This window comes from Panthera onca, chromosome A2 (assembly GCF_046562875.1).
Source record: "Panthera onca isolate mPanOnc1 chromosome A2, mPanOnc1 haplotype 2, whole genome shotgun sequence".
Lineage (NCBI taxonomy): Eukaryota > Metazoa > Chordata > Mammalia > Carnivora > Felidae > Panthera > Panthera onca.
In genome coordinates this window covers 117912391-117933070 of record NC_138340.1, presented here as the reverse complement: position 1 = coordinate 117933070, position 20680 = coordinate 117912391, and the positions used below count along the sequence as shown (strand labels likewise).

At 39.0% G+C, this 20680-nt stretch overlaps 2 protein-coding genes across 7 annotated transcripts in view; one reads left to right on the top strand and one right to left on the bottom strand.

Moving 5' to 3' along the window:
• Positions 1-305: 305 nt before the first annotated feature.
• On the top strand, positions 306-10696 carry HNRNPA2B1 (heterogeneous nuclear ribonucleoprotein A2/B1). Of its 6 annotated transcripts, XR_009610068.3 has the most exons (13): positions 308-524; positions 3428-3463; positions 3561-3671; positions 3857-4003; positions 4265-4475; positions 4604-4705; positions 4801-4881; positions 5559-5621; positions 6894-7013; positions 7268-7390; positions 8020-8102; positions 9475-9612; positions 10154-10696. XR_009610068.3 is itself a non-coding variant. In XM_060632748.2 (12 exons), the coding sequence occupies exons 1-11, from the start codon at positions 519-521 to the stop codon at positions 8079-8081; spliced, it is 1062 nt and encodes a 353-aa protein (XP_060488731.1). In that variant the 5' UTR covers positions 307-518; the 3' UTR covers positions 8082-8102; positions 10154-10696. The 6 variants fall into 6 exon arrangements, 5 of the variants coding, with proteins under 5 accessions (XP_060488733.1, XP_060488731.1, XP_081651174.1 ...); XM_060632748.2 differs by lacking the exon at positions 9475-9612 and having other exon boundaries at positions 307-524; XM_081795048.1 differs by lacking the exon at positions 10154-10696 and having other exon boundaries at positions 9475-9753.
• Positions 10697-14555: 3859 nt separating this feature from the next.
• NFE2L3 (NFE2 like bZIP transcription factor 3) overlaps positions 14556-20680 on the bottom strand; it is a 31132-nt gene continuing 25007 nt past the window's right edge. Inside the window, exons 3-4 of the mRNA XM_078441273.2 lie at positions 16821-16904; positions 14556-16236 (exon numbers count right to left, since the gene is read on the bottom strand). Coding sequence (XP_078297399.2) covers positions 14995-16236; positions 16821-16904 — 1326 coding nt within the window. The 3' untranslated portion in view covers positions 14556-14994. The remainder of the gene's footprint in view (positions 16237-16820; positions 16905-20680) is intronic.

Genomic DNA, 20680 nt, shown 5'->3' with positions numbered 1-20680 from the left:
GGGCTGGGCTTTAGGGCTGCGAATTAAGCTCCTCCCGACAGCGTTAATTTCAAACTGCGCGACCGTTTCTCACCTGCCCTGCGCTAAGGCGGGGGCTGGACCCAATTCCATTAGAGAGAACTACGCAGGACTCGAGCCTTCCGCAATTCACTGAGTCCATTTACGCAAGTGACGTCAAGCACTGCTACTGGCTGCTAGGGGGGGAGGAGTACGTATCTGGCGTAAGGAGGGCGTAGAGCGTTCCCGCCATTGGCGGCGGTTAGGGCGTTTACGCAACGGCCTGACGTAGGGGAAGACGCGTTGGTCGGGGGGAAGGTTCTAGAAAAGCGGCGGCAGCGGCTCTAGCGGCAGTAGCAGCAGCGCCGGCTCCCGTGTGGAGGTGCTCTTAGCGGTGTTGTTTCTCGAGCAGCAGCAGCTCTCACTACAGCGCCAGGACGAGTCCGGTTCGTGTTCGTCCGCGGAGATCTCTCTCATCTCGCTCGGCTGCGGGAAATCGGGCTGAGGCGACTGAGTCCGCGATGGAGGTAACGGGTTTGAAATCAATGAGTTATTGAAAAGGGCATAGCGAGGCCGTTGGCGCCTCGGTGGAAGTCGGCCATCCGCCTCCGTGGGAGAGCGGCGGTGAAATTGGGCCACTTCAAAAGCGGCTCGTCTCAGGATATTTTTGAGGAGAGGTCGTTAGCGGAGGCCGGATTGTGAACAGTATCTTCCCCACCCTCAGCCTGCCGGCGCCATTTCCCTTTGCTGGGGGTGGGGGATGGGGAACTTCCACATGGCGGACGCAGTCCTGGTTTGGCGAAAAGTGGGGCGCGGAGGCGGAAATTCTTACTCCCTTTTCAAAGCACGCTGATTTGGGGGCTCTGGCGTCCCCGCGTTTGAGCTTTTCGGCGGGCTTCGGATCCTCCGGAGCGAGGCTGCGGAGCTTCCCCTCCCCCCCCTCCCGGGAACCGGATTTGGCGGCCGCCATTTTCATTCCTTTCCTTCCTCGCAGCGTTTTTCTTTTCAGTCTTTGGATTCTGCTAGTTTCGTTCCTTTACGGAAGAAGAGAAGTGGTTAACTATTTTTCTTTGTTTTCGGGTTATTCTCATGCCGTTTCGGGGTGGATTCCGAGGGTTTGGGGGAGCTTGGATCTTTAAAGTCCTGCGCAGCTCGTTAGAGGCTCTCTGCTTTCCCCTCGATGAAATGGCGCCATTGCGTTCAGAAGCCACACCGAAGAGCGGGCGGGTGGGGGAGTCGGTTCCCCGGGGCTGGTTCGCACCGGTGTAAGAGGAGGTAAAACGACCTAGGGTGTCGGGCCGAGTTTTAAGGGAAGCCATATTACAAAGAGAACATTTTGTTTTCCAGCCCTCGCTTTTTGGGTAACGGTTTTATCGGAGTCTGCGGTGACTTAAAAGCTAGTTGAATTGCAGGAAACTTTAGACATAAAAAGGGGAGCCATTAAGTTAGTACCGATTGGGGGTGGCAGTGGGGACGGGGGTGGGGGGGGTTGTTTTCACGATCCCGTAAGGATTCCTTGAATTGTAAGATATTCGTGGTAAATAACATTTTTGCTGGGAAATGTAATCATCTTTCCTGGGTAAGACTAGAGGGTCTTGTGATAAGCTAGAAATTAAGAGGGAAGTAAAATAAAAACTTTTGGTCTTCAGTTAAAACGTGGCTCAGTCTTTCATTGCTTTTAACGGTTACGTACAAAACTTGTTTTCAGGCTTGGCCACTATGTATTTGAACTTTGTCATTTGCTTTTCTCATTTATGTTTGCTATGATGGTTGATCATTACATTGATAAGCAAAAGGTCTCCAGCGAAGGGGGGCCTGGTTGGGTATTTTCTTTCTTAAGCACGCTTATAAAATAACTTTGTTTGTAATCGATAGTGGACATCGGGTAAGTTTGGAAAAACTGAGGTAAGTAATGAGTTTTTGCCTTTTGTTAGTGATGTGTAAAAGTTGTTGTAGATGTGCTTTTATATTTGCGTAATTTGGGTTGTAAAAACTGATTTATAGTAGTTAGACTAAGTTAAGTAAAATTAGGTTAACTTAAATATCAATATGTCAGATAATCATTTAACAGGTCTTTTGAGGGCTTTAGGAGGTAGTTTGAGAATTTGTTGAGCTTTTAAAAATATAATTCTGAGAACAGAGGAAAAAATCTAATTGTATACTTACCACTATTTTTTTGAGCTGTTGGGGAATTTTCGTGCATAGAAGTAGTAACCTCCACTGGCCTGAGCTGTATGTAGTACTAGCTGGTAATAAAGTCTCTTGTTGTATGGAAAATTTTATTTGACCTTTGGTTTGTATTATAGACTCACAGCAGATGTTTCTGGGCACTATGACCTATTCTGGCTTCTGAATACCTGTTTTAAATTTTTATCCTAGTTATCTGAAAACGAAGCATAACAACCCATCTTAATTGAGAGCCGAAGATACCGGCTGTTAATGCAACATATATTTGCTTGGTGGTTTAAAGGGGTTAACGTTTTTTCTGCCCAGGTTTCCCGTCCCCCCCCATGTAAAATTGGAGACACTTGTGCTTTGTAGTCTGCCAGATGGCCGTTAAGGTCGATAACTCGAGTTTTGGGTTTTTTTACTGCATCAATGAAGTGTAAATTGTGGTAATACAAAAACTAAGTTAACAGTGGTCATTTAAGCTTTTATGGTTCTTGAAAAGTGAGATTACAGCAACATTGTACTGCATTTATATACGGTTCAGTAATATACTAGATTTTTTTGTGTTTTGTAAATACCAAATACAAGCATGCCCACAATCAGTTATGTTAAAAACTTCTAAAGCTCTGAACACTGTTAGTCATAAAAGGTATTTCTCCCTTGGTCAGAAGAGAGAGGCAGATTTTATAGGGATGTTTTGGTAAATACATTGAATGTTTAAGGGTTTTTTTTTCTCATGGAGAGTTGGTGTATGGGGGAAGAATGATTTTTTTTACAAGGTTTGGTGGTGTGTGTGTGGGGTTTTTTTTTTTTTTTTTTTTGGACTGAAATACATAAGAATCACCACCAGAGGGAGCAGTAAAGGGAAAATAAATGTCAGTTTTAGATACTGAATCCTGAAATGGTAAATTGTGAGTTATAAGAACCAACAGTTCTTTATGTTTTAAAAGAAAAAGTGTTTACAATGAGTATTTAAAAGGCACTTTATTTGTTGTGGACAATAGGATTGAATCTAAAGTTAGTAACAATCCTTTAAACTTTCAATGACCAAGGACTAGGTTTGCTTCTCTCTCTACAGAAATTTTTTTTTAAGATTAAGGCATGTTAAAATAATTTAATGTCAAGTAAATTTGGATCAAGCATTAATGACTTTGAAACTTGTGTAGTAGTTCAGCTGAGGCAATTTTTTTGGTGTAACTCAACTAATATGCAGTTTAACATATGGTTTAAATTTGATGTAAGTTTTTTTTTTCCCCCCCAGAAAACTTTAGAAACTGTTCCTTTGGAGAGGAAAAAGGTACTCTGCCAGCAGGTCACCTCATATTTAAGAATTTAATTTCCTGCATACAAAGAGGAAATGTAAATAAAAATTGAAATGATGTTTTCCTTTGCAGAGAGAAAAGGAACAGTTCCGTAAACTTTTTATTGGTGGCTTGAGCTTTGAAACCACAGAAGAAAGTTTGAGGAACTACTACGAGCAATGGGGGAAACTTACAGACTGTGTGGTACGTTAAATGTAAAAATGTCTATAGATGCTAGTCTTTCAACTTTTGGACTCCTAAGTTTAATGTGTTGAGTAAGTTATTTTTAAAGCCATGTTCATGAAAATTGCTCGTCATTCAAACTGCTTTTTCATAACACAAGTAATAAGAAATGCTAAAGTTCCCCCCCCCCCCCCTTTTTTTTTAAGGTCATGAGAGATCCTGCAAGCAAAAGATCAAGAGGATTTGGTTTTGTAACTTTTTCGTCCATGGCTGAGGTTGATGCTGCCATGGCTGCAAGACCTCATTCAATTGATGGGAGAGTGGTTGAGCCAAAACGTGCTGTTGCAAGAGAGGTGAGCAAAATAGAACTTTGTCAGTAAATACGAAAGTAAGTTTTATACGTAACTTAAATCTTGCCACTTTAAAGCTCTGTCAGTCTTGTGTGTCTTGATTTTCCTAGATTTGCCTACTTTTCTGAAACTAGTTTTTAGGTTATAAGCTATTGCTTTAGGTGGTATTTTATCATAGAATAGAAACTACTTTTGGTACCTAGATATTATGCTTTAAATCATGTTTTGGTTTGTTTTGTTAAGGTAGTTTTTTTCCTTTTTCAGGAATCTGGAAAGCCAGGGGCTCACGTAACTGTGAAGAAGCTGTTTGTTGGTGGAATTAAAGAAGATACTGAGGAACATCATCTTAGAGATTACTTCGAAGAGTATGGAAAGATTGATACCATTGAGATAATTACTGATAGGCAGTCTGGAAAGAAAAGAGGCTTTGGATTTGTTACCTTTGATGATCATGATCCCGTGGATAAGATTGTGTGTAAGTGTCTATAAACTCTAGGTGCATGGCTCTTTTCATTAATTTTTGGGTTTGTTTATTAAAAGGTAAATTGTACAAGTTGTTGGTAAAGAACATTGAGGTAATAGACTACGAACTTTTCATTCCAGTGCAGAAATATCATACCATCAATGGTCATAATGCAGAAGTAAGAAAGGCTTTGTCTAGACAAGAAATGCAGGAAGTCCAGAGTTCTAGAAGTGGAAGAGGAGGTAACGTCTAACTCGTTTATTTTACTGTATTTTATTTTATTTTTTTAAGATTTGTTTAATAAAATACCTGTTACTAACCTGGTTGTTTATTGCAGGCAACTTCGGTTTTGGAGATTCTCGTGGTGGTGGTGGAAATTTTGGACCAGGCCCAGGAAGTAACTTTAGAGGAGGATCTGGTAAGTTTACCTTCTGCGTGAACAGAAAGGTGAATATGCTTGTTTAAAAACTTAATTTTAATTAGATTCAGGAAATCCAGTGTTTTTAAAGTTACCTTGAAGGGTTAAGTAGGTTGTATTACGCTGGGATGTTCTGAATTGGTCAGGTAAGAGGTTATAGCTAAAAGCATAATTTTCTGAATTCTAATCCAGAGCAATCCATTGCAGAGATCTTTTTAAGGTAGTCAACTTTTTAAAAAAATTAGGTGCTACTAGTTACTTTAAAAAATGAGGGACCCCCCTGAATCAGGATTGAAAATATTGTGGAGGCTTTGTGTATTTGTTGTTGTTTTTGGCTTTAGGTTTCAGATTTGTTTGGCTTGGCTTACTAATGTGATGAGGTGCCAACAGAAAACCAGTTGTTTTTCTCACCCAACTTCATTCTTTATAGATAAATGGAATCTCTTAAATTGAGACTTGCCAAGTCTGAGCCTCTTGTTTAGGCAGTTATTCTCATGAGATCTAATTACGCAATTTGTGTTTTAAGAATAAACCAGTAAACACCAGTGTTCTGGCACAAGGAGGTTGGTTCCTGATAATTTTCATTGAGAGGTACTAATAAAGAGGGTGGAGGAAAGCAGGAAGAGAAATTAAATAGGGTGGACAGGATTTAATAACGTTTTTCCTGTTTCTAACAGATGGATATGGAAGTGGTCGCGGATTTGGGGATGGCTATAATGGGTATGGAGGAGGACCTGGAGGTCAGTTTCTTTCACATACGGTTTTTGTGACTTAAAGATTTAAACCCTATTTGTGTTTGTCCAGTTAAGTGTGTAGATAAAATTTTAAGTGTTTTGCATTTTATGTTTTGTAAAGGGCTTAGGTGATAGTGTTTCAATTATTTGGCTATTCCTTCATAATTTGCATTTTTTATGGAAAGGATATTTTTGCTTGTAGGTGTTTACAGGTTGCAAATTATTTCAGTGGATTTTAAATTAGAATTTATAGATGCTATCATACTATATCCCATTGTTTCTCAAGCAAAATAATTAGATATGTATTTCATGTGCTCTTTTCCTGAAAAACTACAAACCAATAGACGTGATCATGGTTAACATGTCAAAGGAAGTATATGTAAGCAGTTGTGTTTTTTTAGTCTCTTACCAAGGTTAAGTCCCATAAGATAACTTGTAAAAAGTCACCAAAAGAATTTCTAAAATACACAACATTCTTCCTGGGTTTAGCTAAGTTGTGAATTCCTGTTACGTAATAAATGTATTAGATATATGTTCTGTTGGAGTACAGGAAAGTTAATATTTGCTGACAAATATCCTATTAAGAAACGGATATTATAAACTGAGCTAGTAGTAGACGCGATTGCTGGTTTTGCCACTCCTTAAGCGTAACTAAGTTACTCCAACATCTCAACTGTTTCAATTCTGCTTTGAAGTCCAGATATTAATTGGTATTAAGAGAAAGAGGAGTTCTTGTACCTCAATAATTTGAGACTTCCATTGTAAGTTTTTGAATTAGATGCAAGTTTGCTAATTTCTGGTCCTCCCCCCATTTCTACTCAGAAGGGTGTCGTGGGTATATTATTTAAGAGACACGGTTATTTATCAGGAAGCATGTTTGGAACTTAATATCTTGGACCAGTAGAGGTGTGTGGCTTTTTTATCCCGCTTGCCTATGCTTCTTGTCTGCCCCCACCCCCCAATCCTTACACAAAATACAAACCTTTGAAAGTACCCGTACGAATCTTTAGTGTTAGGGGAGAACAGCTATGGCATTGCAAGTATTGGTCTCTGTAAAGGTTTTTATCCCGTTGGTTGTGAGGAGGTGTTCCCTGCCTCTAAATGTTTATCAAGCATACGTACTCTATTCTGCCCTTGAGGCTGTTACGGAAGAGGTTTTGTAGAACAAATATTTTGCTTATAAGAATGTGTTTTGGAAAGTTGGAAATCGGTGTGATAAGACAGTTCAAATGGTATTGAAAATATTAAGTAATTACTTAAAGGCTTATTTTATAATAGGTGGCAATTTTGGAGGTAGCCCTGGTTATGGAGGAGGAAGAGGAGGATATGGTGGTGGAGGACCTGGATATGGCAACCAGGGTGGGGGCTACGGAGGTGGTTATGACAACTATGGAGGAGGTAATAACTTCACCTGCAACCTTTATGTGGGAATTTGGATTGGAATTAAAATGATTTAACAAGTGAGATTTTTATTTCAATGTTGTCAATAGTTGCCTTAAACTGTAGAGTTGTAGATAGGTGTTTTGCATTTATTGTGATTGTTTTTATGGGAGATTTTGTCCTAAATATTTAGCATATGTCGCTAGTTGAATGTTGGAATATGTTATTTTGAAAGTCATGATGCAAAACCTATTCTTCCGATTTTTTCACAGGAAATTACGGAAGTGGAAATTACAATGATTTTGGAAATTATAACCAGCAACCTTCTAACTATGGTCCAATGAAGAGTGGAAACTTTGGTGGTAGCAGGAACATGGGGGGACCATATGGTGGAGGTAATTTATAAGATTCTTTAAATTATTTTGTGTGATTAAAGGATTAGTCTTAAGACACTTTAATTGCTACTTTGAGTAACATTTCCATTATGATGTTAACTAAAACGATGGGATTGGATATTCAGTGGTATAGAATATTTAGGACTTACAAAAGTAGGTTAGACACTTCAGGTGGGGCTCTTTTTCTTTGGCTGATTGCTTTTTAAAAAGCCAAATAAAATTGAGCACATTGCAAGCTATATTAAATTCTGTGTTTCTCTTTGAAAGTTAAATCACAGACCTTTATTTCACAGTATTAAGCTTTTCAGTAGAACCAAACCGATTTTTTGTCCTTTTTTTTTTTTTTTTTTTTTTTTTTTTTTTTTTTTTTTTAAATCTTACTCCAAATGATTGTGGTAGAATAGCGGCATTATAACGTTCTCAATTGTAAAGGGCAAATTAACCTTTTTGTGAGTCTGGATAAATCATTTCCCGGGTAATAGGTTGACTAGAAGCAGGTAACAGGTTATGAGCTGCTTGTTTCAAGGAGTGTATGTCTATAAAATAGAAATCGATTATAGATACTGTTAGGCTAATTGCAGAAAATGGGAGTAAATTTGTTTTCTCTTGCTGTTTTTTAACAATTCTAGGAAACTATGGTCCTGGAGGCAGTGGAGGAAGTGGGGGTTATGGAGGGAGAAGCCGATATTGAGCTTCTTCCTATTTGCCATGGGTAAGTAGCTTTTGAGTTTTACCTTATTATTGTCTTGGGAGATCTAGCTGCCAGGAGTAAAAGCTTTTTAGGATCATGTTATCTTTCCTTAAAATCTGGTTAGATGGATAATTTCATAACCTATTTTTTTTTTACTCTTTACTTCTGTTGAAACAGGCTTCACTGTATAAATAGGAGAGGATGAGAGCCCAGAGGTAACAGAACAGCTTCAGGTTATCGAAATAACAATGTTAAGGAAACTCTTATCTCAGTCATGCATAAATATGCAGTGATATGGCAGAAGACACCAGAGCAGATGCAGAGAGCCATTTTGTGAATGGATTGGATTATTTAATAACATTACCTTACTGTGGAGGAAGGATTGTAAAAAAAAAAAAATGCCTTTGAGACAGTTTCTTAGCTTTTTAATTGTTGTTTCTTTCTAGTGGTCTTTGTAAGAGTGTAGAAGCATTCCTTCTTTGATAATGTTAAATTTGTAAGTTTCAGGTGACATGTGAAACCTTTTTTAAGATTTTTCTCAAAGTTTTGAAAAGCTATTAGCCAGGATCATGGTGTAATAAGACATAACGTTTTTCCTTTAAAAAAATTTAAGTGCGTGTGTAGAGTTAAGAAGCTGTTGTACATTTATGATTTAATAAAATAATTCTAAAGGAAATTGTGTAATTATAGACTTTTTATTTTAAATAAGTTAAGGAGTGGGTAGTATAATTAAGGTCCTTTGCAAAGTTGTTGTTATATTTGTGTAAGATAAATGCTGGTCAGATATAAGTGTGTTGTCTGCAATTCATCAGGATTAAATTATCTAGATAACTTAAGGGATATCTCTGCAAAGAGAAACACCTTTTTAGATCTTTTAGATGCTGCTTCTTCAATGCAAGGAAAGGAAATAACCCCAGCGAGGTACTCTTCAGGGATACAGGTCTAGTACAAGAGAACTCTTGACGGCTACTAAGTTCAGCCAGTCTTAAAAAACTGTGCTGTTTCTACAAAGCTTTAACTACAGTAGTTTATAAGGATGACAACGAAAGCTGAGGGTGTAGAGCAAAATAGTTCTAAGCTTCAGTTAAACTTCTTTAGGTAAGATCTTATTTACTTTTCCTTTCTTAATTTTCCTCCCCAAAAGATAAACTAATACTACTCTTCAATGGTCTTTCAGTATAGTGGTTCTTATGTAGTTTAACATAGCTATAAATTTGAGTTTAACAATTTATAAACTCAAGAGAATCTTATAAACCCTGTTTTCCAATCTGTCATTTACTTAAATTATTTTGGTTGTTTTTTTCCCCCCTTTTTTCCCTTCTTTCCCACCCCCTCCTCCCTCTATGAAGATTCAGGTGCTTAACATATCATTTTTTTCCCTGCTGGAATTTAGCATTGATATGAACCATGGACAAGTATATTCTGCTGCCACAAAGACTGTAAAGTGCTTCATTTCAACAGCTGAGGCGCAAGCCAAGTGATCATTAATAAAGCTTTTCTTGGTTCCTTCAGTGGTGTTGGTAGTAAAATGGTAGGTAAAAGTTAGGCTGCAAGTTCAATAAATCATGAAATTACCCATCATTACACCCTTGTGTATTCACATTTCTTGGATCAAGCATTTTGAGTGAACTAGTGGTTTTTATTAAAAATAAAGAATTTTGTTCTTCTGTTATATGGTTGTTCCTAGTTGTACATGCTTATCAGGGTCAGGCTCAGGAGAAGGTAGGGTAAAATGGTTGAAACTTTGCAGATGATAGTTTATATTTATGAATAAAGTGTCTACGTTATAAATCCTGTATGTATCAAGTACTAAATACTTAGGTTTAAATGTGGTAATTCTTTCCAATCCCCTACCTTATAGGAGAGATGTAGGTTGGCTGCTGAAATTCATTTAAGTGTCAACAGTTTGATTTGCCTGGCTTTATTGCCTTTTCAGGAATGTGATTATCAGGGCTTATTCTACTGTATGCACCAGTGAGTCTTCTTTGATCCTAAGACCACCACTGAAGTTATTTAGGTTCTTTGGACAAACATGATAAACTTCTTCAGATACTTTTTTTTTCCTTTGGCAGGAAGGTGTCTTGCTGCAGGTAACTAATGAAGAAGTGGTCAACCACAGAGTCTTCAAGAAATAAGAAATACTGTACCATCTGAAAGTAGTTCTTGTTGGTGCCTTCATTTAAAAAAAAGCACTTTAAGATTAAAGGGAAATGTTTTCTGATAAAATACATCATTTAGTACAGGTTCTTAATATAAAACCATTACAAATTGAGTACTGTTTGTAAAAGAGTAACATCAAGTAAGCTAGAGAGAGAAATGTATCATGTTTTAAATTAGGTTTTGTGAGTAGACAGATTAAAATTCTATTTTAAATATAAAGTTTATAAAATAAAACACTTTTGTATTCAAATACTTGGTGTAATGTTTACACATAAAATGTGTGAATCTTGTTCTATCAACTTACAGTTGTCTAAAAGATTGCCATCCCCTAGAGTTTTAAAGCAGTTTCACAAAGCTATGCATATTGCCATTTTTATTTCAATATTAATAGTCAAGAAAAGCATTGTGGACATTATTGGCTGTCCCTAATAAAATGCCATTCTTTTTATACTGTACATTCAGTGTTTGAATACTGCTCTAGTTTTCTCGCTTTACCTTGTTATGTTTAACATTGCTGGTGGCGTTTTTGCAAATATTTTAAACAACTAGAGTGGTCCCAGTTAAGGGCAAAGCACTGAGACACCATCTCATACCAGTTTCTCAGATGTCAAGTAGCTTTATATGCATCTCAAACTTAGTTTCAGTGGTTGTCTTTTTTAAGGGTTAAACATGGTGGACGGAGTTTTAATAAGCAGTGCCTTGGATGTTTACCTGAAATAATGAAAGATCCATAGGAAGGTTGATTTAACTTTTTGTTTTGGTTTTGATGAGGTATCTCACAGGTAAGTTAAACTAATGGCCAAAAGATGAACTGTTTTGTTTCAAACAGTAGCTGCGTCCATCAACTGTGAACTTGTGAGAATGCTTCAAAGTTAGGTAAATTTTTTGAAGGTTTTAGAAATGCCCAACTCTACCAAGAAGTTGAACTTGAAAGGTAAATCAAGTTGGTATGCTAACACAACGTTAAGTACCTAACCCTTAATCTGCACAAATAGGGGGGAAAATGCACATCAAGCTCACTGGCTTACTGCAACTGAGTAGGTAATGTTGAATACTCCACAGGCATTTTCCCCATGTGTATGTTGTATATTGAGCTGTTTAAGAACTTGAGATAAGTGTGGTTTTTGTGGAAGTTTTCTACCAGAAGGAAATCACAACCTTTGATACATGTGTAGTATTTCTAAAACCGGCTTTAATTAATTAACCCTTAACCTTAATACTTAGTTCAGAGCAACAATGAACTCATCACTTTGCAGGTCAACAACTTAAACTGCAAACTGCAGCTGTGACTCTGCGGAAGCTCAAGGTTGCAGTTAGGAAAAATTTGATTAGGGCATACTGACAGGACTGGCAAGTTGATGCTGGCCGTTCCCTCCCCAGTAGTGAGCTATCCCAAGAGCAATCCAAAGCCTCCAAATAGGATCAATGTTTGGAAGTGATGCTACCTTGTGTATTGGTCATGTTCTGCAGATTGAAGGGTTTTACTTACAAGATTACTGAGAAGCTAGCATCATTGGGAGCCAAATTGAGGGCTGCCTCCCACACTAGAGTGTTACTGAAAAAGTTTTTGAAACTTGATCTTTCTATTGTGTTTTAAAGTTTTCATTAGTTTGGTGTATGAAGGCAAGCTAAGACCTAAAAGTGATTAGAAATTATTTGTACTAAGTTAGACTACGGGGTTAATTCAAGGAAACGTTAAAAGAATCTTAATCTTGGTACCTTAGTAATGACGGTTAACCAGCTCACAAGTATGGGTTCCTTGCCAAGTAGAAAACATGAATCTATACCAAAAAGCACATGCACATTCTTGGCAACATGTTATGTATGTGTGTGATCTTTGGAATGAATGCCTAGATGGTTGATACTCCCCAACCAGCTTCAATGCCATACCACTGTGACTGCAACAATAACTTGTTAGCTGAAACGGGTCTTTTGGCGACAGGTCAAATTAGTGAGGTAGTAGGCTCACTACCCAAGAAAGGGGCAAATTCAGGAGGAAGACAGATCAAGAAGGATAAAAGCACTTGCATTCTCCATTCTGGGCCTTGGGTGTGTGCAAATTGTGTCCTGAGTTCCACTGGTCGCTGTTGGAACGAACCAGCCTTGACGGGGGACCCAAATAATCCAGACATTCTTGTTTACCACATGTTACATGGAGATTTTGTACAGTGGAGAATCTAATTTCACCTTCTCTAAGACTTTGTTCAACATTGCAGCCTATTGAGGCTACTTTTGAAATGGGATGGCTTTATCTGGAAAACAAAGATGAGAATCTGTTAAGATTTCTTGTAACTATAATTGAAGGAATGGCTTACAGGAGTAAGTTTTTTTTCCCCATAGGTGAAGAAGGTAAGACTAATTTCATGTTGGGTCCAACTCAAACTGGGATGGGAGTTGGCCCTTAAGCACAAAGGTGTTCACCAAAACGTGTATTTCATAGCAGCCAAAGGTAAACTATATAAACTACAAGATGTTTGAGTAGATATTACTCGTCTCAACTGTGTAGATCTTAGTGATCCCCTTACAGTTTGCATTTGTAAACCCTGTACCAAATACTTGGGAACACATTAGAGATACGAAGTTCATGTAACTCTCCCCTTAAAATCTTACTTTGATGTAGTCTCCAAAAAGGTGCTGTCTCCTGAGCCATGGTTTGTTCAGATTGACTGGAGTGATAAACAGGAAATGGGTCAGGTAATTGGGTATAACTTAACTTGAATCAAGTTATACCCAGTAAAATACATAGTTTCAATTAGGTTTTGATATTTAAAGTAATTAGGTCAGATTGCTCCTTTTCTCCAACATTCACCAATTCTCTGAACTCCAGGCTAACACCATTTTAAGACTACTTCCTAGCTAGCAACATTTTAGTCAATCTGGGTATCCGGGTCAATCTGCAAGAGTGTTTAGGCTGAAATTTTGGTGTGGGATTTCCATTGCCGAAACTGGCATATTGTGGGAAAGTAAGCTCCCATTTATGTGCTTTGAAGCCATTGTGATTTTTGAGGCCATTGGAAACTCGTGAAAAGGTTAGATGATAAAACTTCGGAAGCTTGATGGATTTCCTTTTCGGGTCACAATGGACCAAATACCTTCCAGACAGTTCTAAGTTTTTAGTTACTGTGACTGTCTTGAGTCCATGTTACCTTTAGGTGCCTTATTTACCTGCATTTGATGCTTTGAGTGTAGTTGGTCATGGTGCTTGTGCTTTCAAGGATTAGAGGACCATGCCTAGTCTGTTAATACAGTGTATGATGGTACTTGTAGTTTGAAGACCCACAAGTAAATTGGTAATACAGAAGCTCAAATTGAAGATTTGACGTAACTTCTGGGGGAATGTGCCTTGCTATCAAGGATCAAGTTACAATTGGAGGTGTGCTCCCTTGCAACAAAACCAGTCTAAACAGATTTTAAGTTACTGTACAAAACTGACCAGATCTGGAAGCATTTCTACAAACCAAAGTAGTACTCTGACTTGTGATACTTACTCTGTGGTAGACAACTAGGGCAGAAATTGATAACCTTTTTTTTTTTTTTTTTTTTTTTCACCATCTTACTGCTGAAATAAGTTCATTGAGCTTCATCTCAAATGCCACTTAAATTTCTAGGATGGGGGTGCCTGAAATTGATTTCAGCTCAGGTCCTGGTCGTGATCTCCCTATTTGTGAGCTATATGGCCCCTTGGGCTCTGCGCTTAATGTAGGCTGCTTGGTAGTCTCTCCCCCTCCCCCATATGTGCTCTTAATTTTAAGTTTTGTGATTCTAGTATTTCCAGTTCTTTTGGTTATAAAGTCCATACTCGTCTACTGATTTACCTTTCTTCTACAATTGGTTTGTATCCTTGCGTGACTTAACGTTTTCATGTTATGTGAGCCTTTTGCAGGGGGGCATCCATATTCTAGATGTGCAGCCTATTCTATGGGCTGGCCTAACTTGCCCAGGTAGTTATCTTTCCCGATATGCAGGTACTTACATTCTACTTAAAGGAAGCATAAACCCTTCTGTAACTATAAAGGTCTTTGTCCTTAGGTATTGAACCCTAACATACTTTAATATTTTGAAGCTCTATTTTTGTTCTTGGCATGTTGGTTTAGAGATTGTGGCTGTTAGGTTGGAGTGACTTCCCTGAATGAGTTTAGCTGGTATACTACAATTTGGCTAGATTCTGATCAGTTTGTGCAAATTTTAAAAATACAAATGCTCTGTTTACTAGATCTGTCACCTGTATTCCTAAATGTGGATAATTTGCTTAGAACTTCTGTATAAAAGGGGAGAGTTATTTTATAAATTCAACTGTAAGATTTATTTCCACAATAGGTTGCATTCATAAAAGTCCAGTTAAAATAGCTTTTGTAGAACTGTAGGTCAGTGCTACCTAAATAAAAACATTAAGGCTACTTTGCATTTCAAGTCCTTTATAAAAACCAAAATACATTTAAAATTAATTACATCCACATCCAGTGTTAGCTCAAAGACCGGACTGTCTTAATCCAGTTTTTCATGTCACCCTGTTCATAACTTAAGAATCATGCATACAATGCAGTAGGACTTCGTGAAAAAAGTTGTGGCTTCTCCCAAATTTCTCACAAACTTCTCCATAAAAGCTTCAAAATGTAGCCCTGTCAAGTAGCAGTACTTAAGATATTTAGAACACTTGTGCTAAACTTTGAAGCAGTTTCAATGGTTTGTGACCATGTATCAGTTTCTGATACCTCATGCATAAGGTATATTAATGGATCCGCCTTCAATTTCTTCACTTTGTTTTTCCCTTTTGGTTTTCTTTTCTGTGGCCCGGGGTCATCAGTTCCTTGGGTACAATCAAAACACTTCCATCTTGGCTGCACTGAAGAGTGTAGTGGTTCGGATTGACTGGCCTACCTTCATCATCTCTTAGCCTACTAAAAATATCACGATACAGGTTATGCAGTTTCTGTTTCAGTATGTTAATAGCTTTGTTATACTGGGCTCGTTCTCTCTTAAGGATTTCCTTCTTTGCTTGCAAGTTACATATGTCATCTCCAAGATTCAAAATTATGTCCAGTTTGCGCTTACGACAGTTCTGAGCAGCAACTTTATTTTTCCCTCTTCTTCTAATATCACGGATGAGTGACATTTGTAAATCTGTCAAATAGTGCCTGCTGAGCATGTTGTTGAAAGACTCAACGGGCATACGGACAATTTCATCTACAGAAAAAGGGATATGCAAAGCCTTAGCACGTCGCTCGTCACGGCTTAAGTTTCTGTCTGTGTCATTGAGGCATCTACCCCGTATTTTCTGTGACTTCCCATACCATGAGAAAGAATTAGAAGTGGATTCTAAACCACTTGGCTGTAAGTGGTAAGTGTGGTTATGAAATAGGTGTTGAAATGCAAGATCCCCATGAAAACCAGAATCACTCCTATGATCCACGTGACAAAGCTTATTGGGTTCTGGGTAGTAGCCTCCCACAGCCCCTTCCAAGTCATGGTGGGAGAGAGATTCAAGGTCACTACTAGAACCTGTAGCACCTCCTTCACACATAGAATGGGAAGAATTAGATTTGGTGACAGAGGTACTATTGTGGCTTGAATTTAAGGAAAGCCCAGAATCGGAATCTGGTTCTTGAAAAAGCTGAGGAACTTCCATTGGATCAAAACCACCTTCTGTGGCCAAAGACATTAAACTTATCTCATCAAATATATTTACATCAAGGTCATGTAGAAGATCCTCACTTGTTAGATGAATCTGATTGCCAACAAGGGGAAGAAATCCTGTCCAATTAGTCCCAGGAAGGGTCTGCTCAGAATTGGTATGAGAATTTAAGTGCAGAAATGGTTCTTGTGGTGGTTGTGAAGTCCTTGCTACTGGATCTCTTCTAAACGTATTGTCAGGACACAGCAACATGGCCTCATGTAGATTCACATCATGACTTATAGCCTGGCTAAAATTTACATTATATGTTGAATTCATGCCATCGTTGATACTTACTGGAGGAGTATCTCCAAGTAAGAGGCCCTGAAAAGGGAAAGAAAAAACCTTTTAAATACACATAACCCTATTTCAATAGCAGTTCTAGTACCTAATTTAGCACTTTTCTCTATTACAAACATGCTATTAGCTATGAATCACTTTAAATACAGGCAAATACAACGTGCAATGTGAGCTCAAATGTGAACGATGTTATTTTTGGGGAAAGTTTGATTCGATTAGTATTAAAAGCTGGTCTTGATGTTAAAACAATTACTGTAATTTGCTGCTCTATAGATGCAACAGTCAACATCAACAGTTATAAGTTTTCTTTCTTTTTTTAAGGTAAATTATGCTAGTATGAAGTATGCCTTGGTACGTCTGATGTTTACTGCCATTCTGATTCAATATGCTTGTGATCATTTAGAAGGAGGAACAGTATATATAATTTAGCAAATTCTCCAAAATTCAAGTATTTCTGTAAAAAGCAATAATCCTAAACCTGCATTTAATACACCACCAGTAGATCCTATTGTACAAGCTAAACCATGTCATTCAGCTTAAAGAAGTTAAATGCATTCACAGATCAGTGCAGATTTTCCTACAAGGATAAAAGTCAAGTTTCCAATTACCTCCAGTGAATTTTCAGGCTGTGATGAAAGCAACTGAAACAAGTCTTCCAGAGAGAAAGCAGTGTCTGTCCCATTTAGAGATCTCTAGAAAAAAACGTAAGGTGCACCATTCATTTAGGAAGGTTGCTTGGGGGCTCTCTCCACTGGATTTTCATCCCTATTTTGGAATTTTTAGATCTCTTTCAGTACTCAAAATTTTAATATCCCTCCTTAAAATAAGAATCTTGAACTCCAAACATCTCCCCCATTCTTGCCCTAACCACATTCCATATAATTTTTGCCTAGTATTGTTCTGCCTTGTTTTTACCTTCTAAATTGGTTACCAAATTCTGTAATTTTTGCAAGCCAAATACATATTTAGATTTCTCCAAAATGTTTTGCCAATTTCACTGCTTCATCCTCAGCCTCCAGGTTAATTGAAATAACTCCTTTGATAGTTCTTTTTAGAGTGGCTCCACCGGTGGCAGATTCATTTTTGGAACCTGGAGTTACTTTGCTTTCATGCTTAAACAATGATTTATCTGTTAAGATGATCAGGTTTAATGTTTTCCCTTAGTGCTTTGCATTAAGGCATGCATCACTACTGATGTTTGCTATCGGTCTGTTGTTATGCCAATCTTTTTTCCTCCAGTAATTTACAGATTTTTTTTTCCCCCTTTAAAATTGCTGTCCTATTTCAGCTGGATGTATTTGGGGACTTAATTCATTTAAAAAAAAATTTTTTTTTATCGTTTATTTTTGAGACAGAGAGAGACAGAGCATGAACGGGGGAGGGGCAGAGAGAGAGGGAGACACAGAATCTGAAGCGGGCTCCGGGCTCCAGGCTCCAAGCCATCAGCCCAGAGCCCGACGCGGGGCTCGAACTCACGGACCGCCAGATCGTGACCTGAGCTGAAGTCGGACGCTTAACCGACTGAGCCACCCAGGCGCCCCTACTCTACTTGGTATTTAATCTGAGTGTCCTAAGATCATTTTAATTTTCAAAATATTTTGCCATAAACAGTCTGAACCTTGCTTCACCTTCATACTTCTAGTCTTTACTGAGAGCCTTTTTTTTATTAAAAAGTTTTTTAAATGTTTGAGAGACTTTGAGAGAAATGGAGAGACAGTGTGAGCGGGGGGGTGGGGGGCAGAGAGGGAGAGCGAATCCCAAGTAGTCCATACTACCGAGGCAGAGCCTGAGGTAGGGCTCAAACCCATGAACTGAGATCGTGACCTGAGCTGGAATCAAGAGTCCAATGCTTAACTGACTGAGCCTCCCAGGTGCCCCTTTTATATTTAAAGGTGAGTTCATCTTTGTTGGGAACGGTTTCCATGGGAATCACATACCAAGGGTTACCAACTTACTATTAAATTTTATTTTTCTCTGCAAGGACCATTTTTTATATCATCTTTGTAGACTTTGCCTTCTTGGCTCAGGATTCCTGGTAACAATGGTAGTGCAGATTGAGACTCCAAATCGAACCTTGGGGCCCATTTGGACTTCTGATTTCTAAGGACGAATGGACTTCTTTGCTGTCTTCTTGGTGGTGGCTAGGGTTGGCCTAGTCCCTACCTCCTGAACAAAGAGACTTTATAAATTCTAAGCTTTAGGTGGGGAACTTAGGTACCCCCCCCCCCCCCCCATGTATGGACTTGAGACCTCACTTCTCATCTATTCAACCCCAGTCATGAAATTTGTATCCAATACCTCCTTGGGGCTTCTTCAGCTTTGGGGTCAGTCTAACTCTCGATTTGAGTCCCCTCTTTGCTGCATACTACCTTGAGTTCCTTTTCCTGCTTTTGAGTTCTGCTATGCACTTAAAATCTGGATTTCCATTTTTGTTCTATCCTAGGGGTTTTAAGTGTTAGCAAGTTCACATTCCTGACTCCCCTCCCTTCACTTTTTACTTTCAGGTTTCCCTTTTTGAGGGTTCAGACCAGTGTAAAGTATTCTAAGTCTATACAAATACTTGACTTCATTTCCTCTTCTACCAAATTCCTTGTTTTTGAGGCCCATAACATATAACAAATAGAAGGCTTTCTGTGTCTTTCTATGGATGCTATATGACCACTTCTTAGTGGGGAGAAGACTTATTTGCTAACGTGACTGTTAAGAAATGAAGAATCATTTTAAGTTAAGAAATTTTAGTAGTGTCCTATTCTGTTAATGACCCCAAACTTGGGCCATTAGTCCTGCCCAGCCACTAACCAAAATTTGCAGATGGTCACAAGTGTGTGAGAATGAGTATCAGCACAAATCTGGAATCCTGTGAAAATCCTTAATGGTGAGTAAATAATGCTATTTGCAGAAAAGAAAGCCTTAATATTTACAACAGTGAGGGAAGGGTATAAAGCCCATTCTGCTTCAAATGAATTCTGGACTGATCCTTCAGGCTAGTCAGATAGGTTTCTGTACACCTTTGCTTGTTCCCTCGTCTTCAGTGCCCCCAGAGATGGAACACAGGAGCTAACCCGTACTGGATCCACAGGGGAGAAAGGTCTGAGATGGAAGGAGAGACAAATGTGCCTTAGAGACAACTGAGCTCTCTTTCTCCCCAGGTTCCCTTCTGCTCTGATGGGGATAATGGTTTCATGTGGCTTCATGTTGCTATTCATCCTTGGGAGTTTCCCTATTCTTCAGTGTTTCCCTTAAACCTGCTCTCACTTCTTAAAAACAAGAAACCCTCACTTCTCTTCAGAATCTTATCAGATGGGCTAATACATGCTTCCTGTGAGCACCTTAAATCTGTTTGCAGTCCCTGAAACAGAGTTCTCCTGTCTACAACACTTAAGAAATTATAAAGAGCAATTTTGAGACCTCTGGTCTCAAAGGATTTGGTTGATCCATTACTTAATTGCTTTATTTATTTTTTTTTGTTTAGCTGGGTATAGATCTCGCACGAAAACAGACAACTGAGCCATTCTTACAAGACACATTCCATACCTGAGGTGCGAAATGGTCAGCCTAATCATTCTTCCTAAACCTTCATGTTAAATACAAACACATGGTTCCTTGTCTGGGGCAAGTCATGGCTGAGAGCACCATCAGGGCAAGACCTACAAGGATGCACCTTCTAAGTGGAAGTGCCGAGTGGTCTGCGGTCTGTGGAACCTCCAGGCCTGTGTTTGGAGTATTTGTTTGCCAGGCTTGTGGAGCAGAACCCCGGCAGGGCTGAGTAGAAACCAGAGTATGGTCCAATTGAAAGGAGGAGGGGAAGCACAGGCTGCAGAAAGAATCCAGCTCTCAGCCTGGCCTCTCTCACAGCAAAAGGGTATGGTTAAAAATAGCAAAAGGGGGGGGGGGCCACCTGGGTGGCTCAGTCAGTTAAGCGTCCGACCTTGGCTCAGGTCATGATCTCATGGTTTAGGAGTTTGAGCCCCACGTCAGGCTTTTTGCTGACGGATTCTGTCTCTGTCTCTGTCTCTCTCTCTCTTAAAGAGGCTGTCCCACTGGGCCAGGCTAGAGGTACAAAGTAGACAGGCTCCCGAATTCAGCATGGCCTACAGGGACACTGAGGATTTGAGCTCAAGACCTAGTTGGTATTGAGGGGTGATTTGCCTTCAAGTTCTGGCTCGCCAGTTTGGGTGCCTCTGCAGATGGCTGGTTGAGGATTCCTGGGTTTAGCATGCTAGTCCTCTATTCCTTGCCATGGCAAACACAAAACCTGCTAGCAACCTCCTGGATGGGGTGTGTGTGTGTGTGTGTGTGTGTGAATACATATATACCCATCCCCGCCCCCCCAATCTGGAGTTTAACCGGAGATTACTAATTCTATGGGCTGATTCCTTTGTGAATCATAACCACTTCCACAATTAAAATATCTTTTCATATATCTGATTTGCTTATAGTAGGGCACCCTTACATGCACACACACACT

Coding starts and splice junctions, on each gene's coding strand:
- HNRNPA2B1 (XM_060632748.2), top strand. Junction 4,004..4,264: donor AACGTGCTGTTGCAAGAGAG/GTGAGCAAAATA, acceptor TTCCTTTTTCAG/GAATCTGGAAAGCCAGGGGC. Junction 4,706..4,800: donor TTCTAGAAGTGGAAGAGGAG/GTAACGTCTAAC, acceptor TGTTTATTGCAG/GCAACTTCGGTTTTGGAGAT.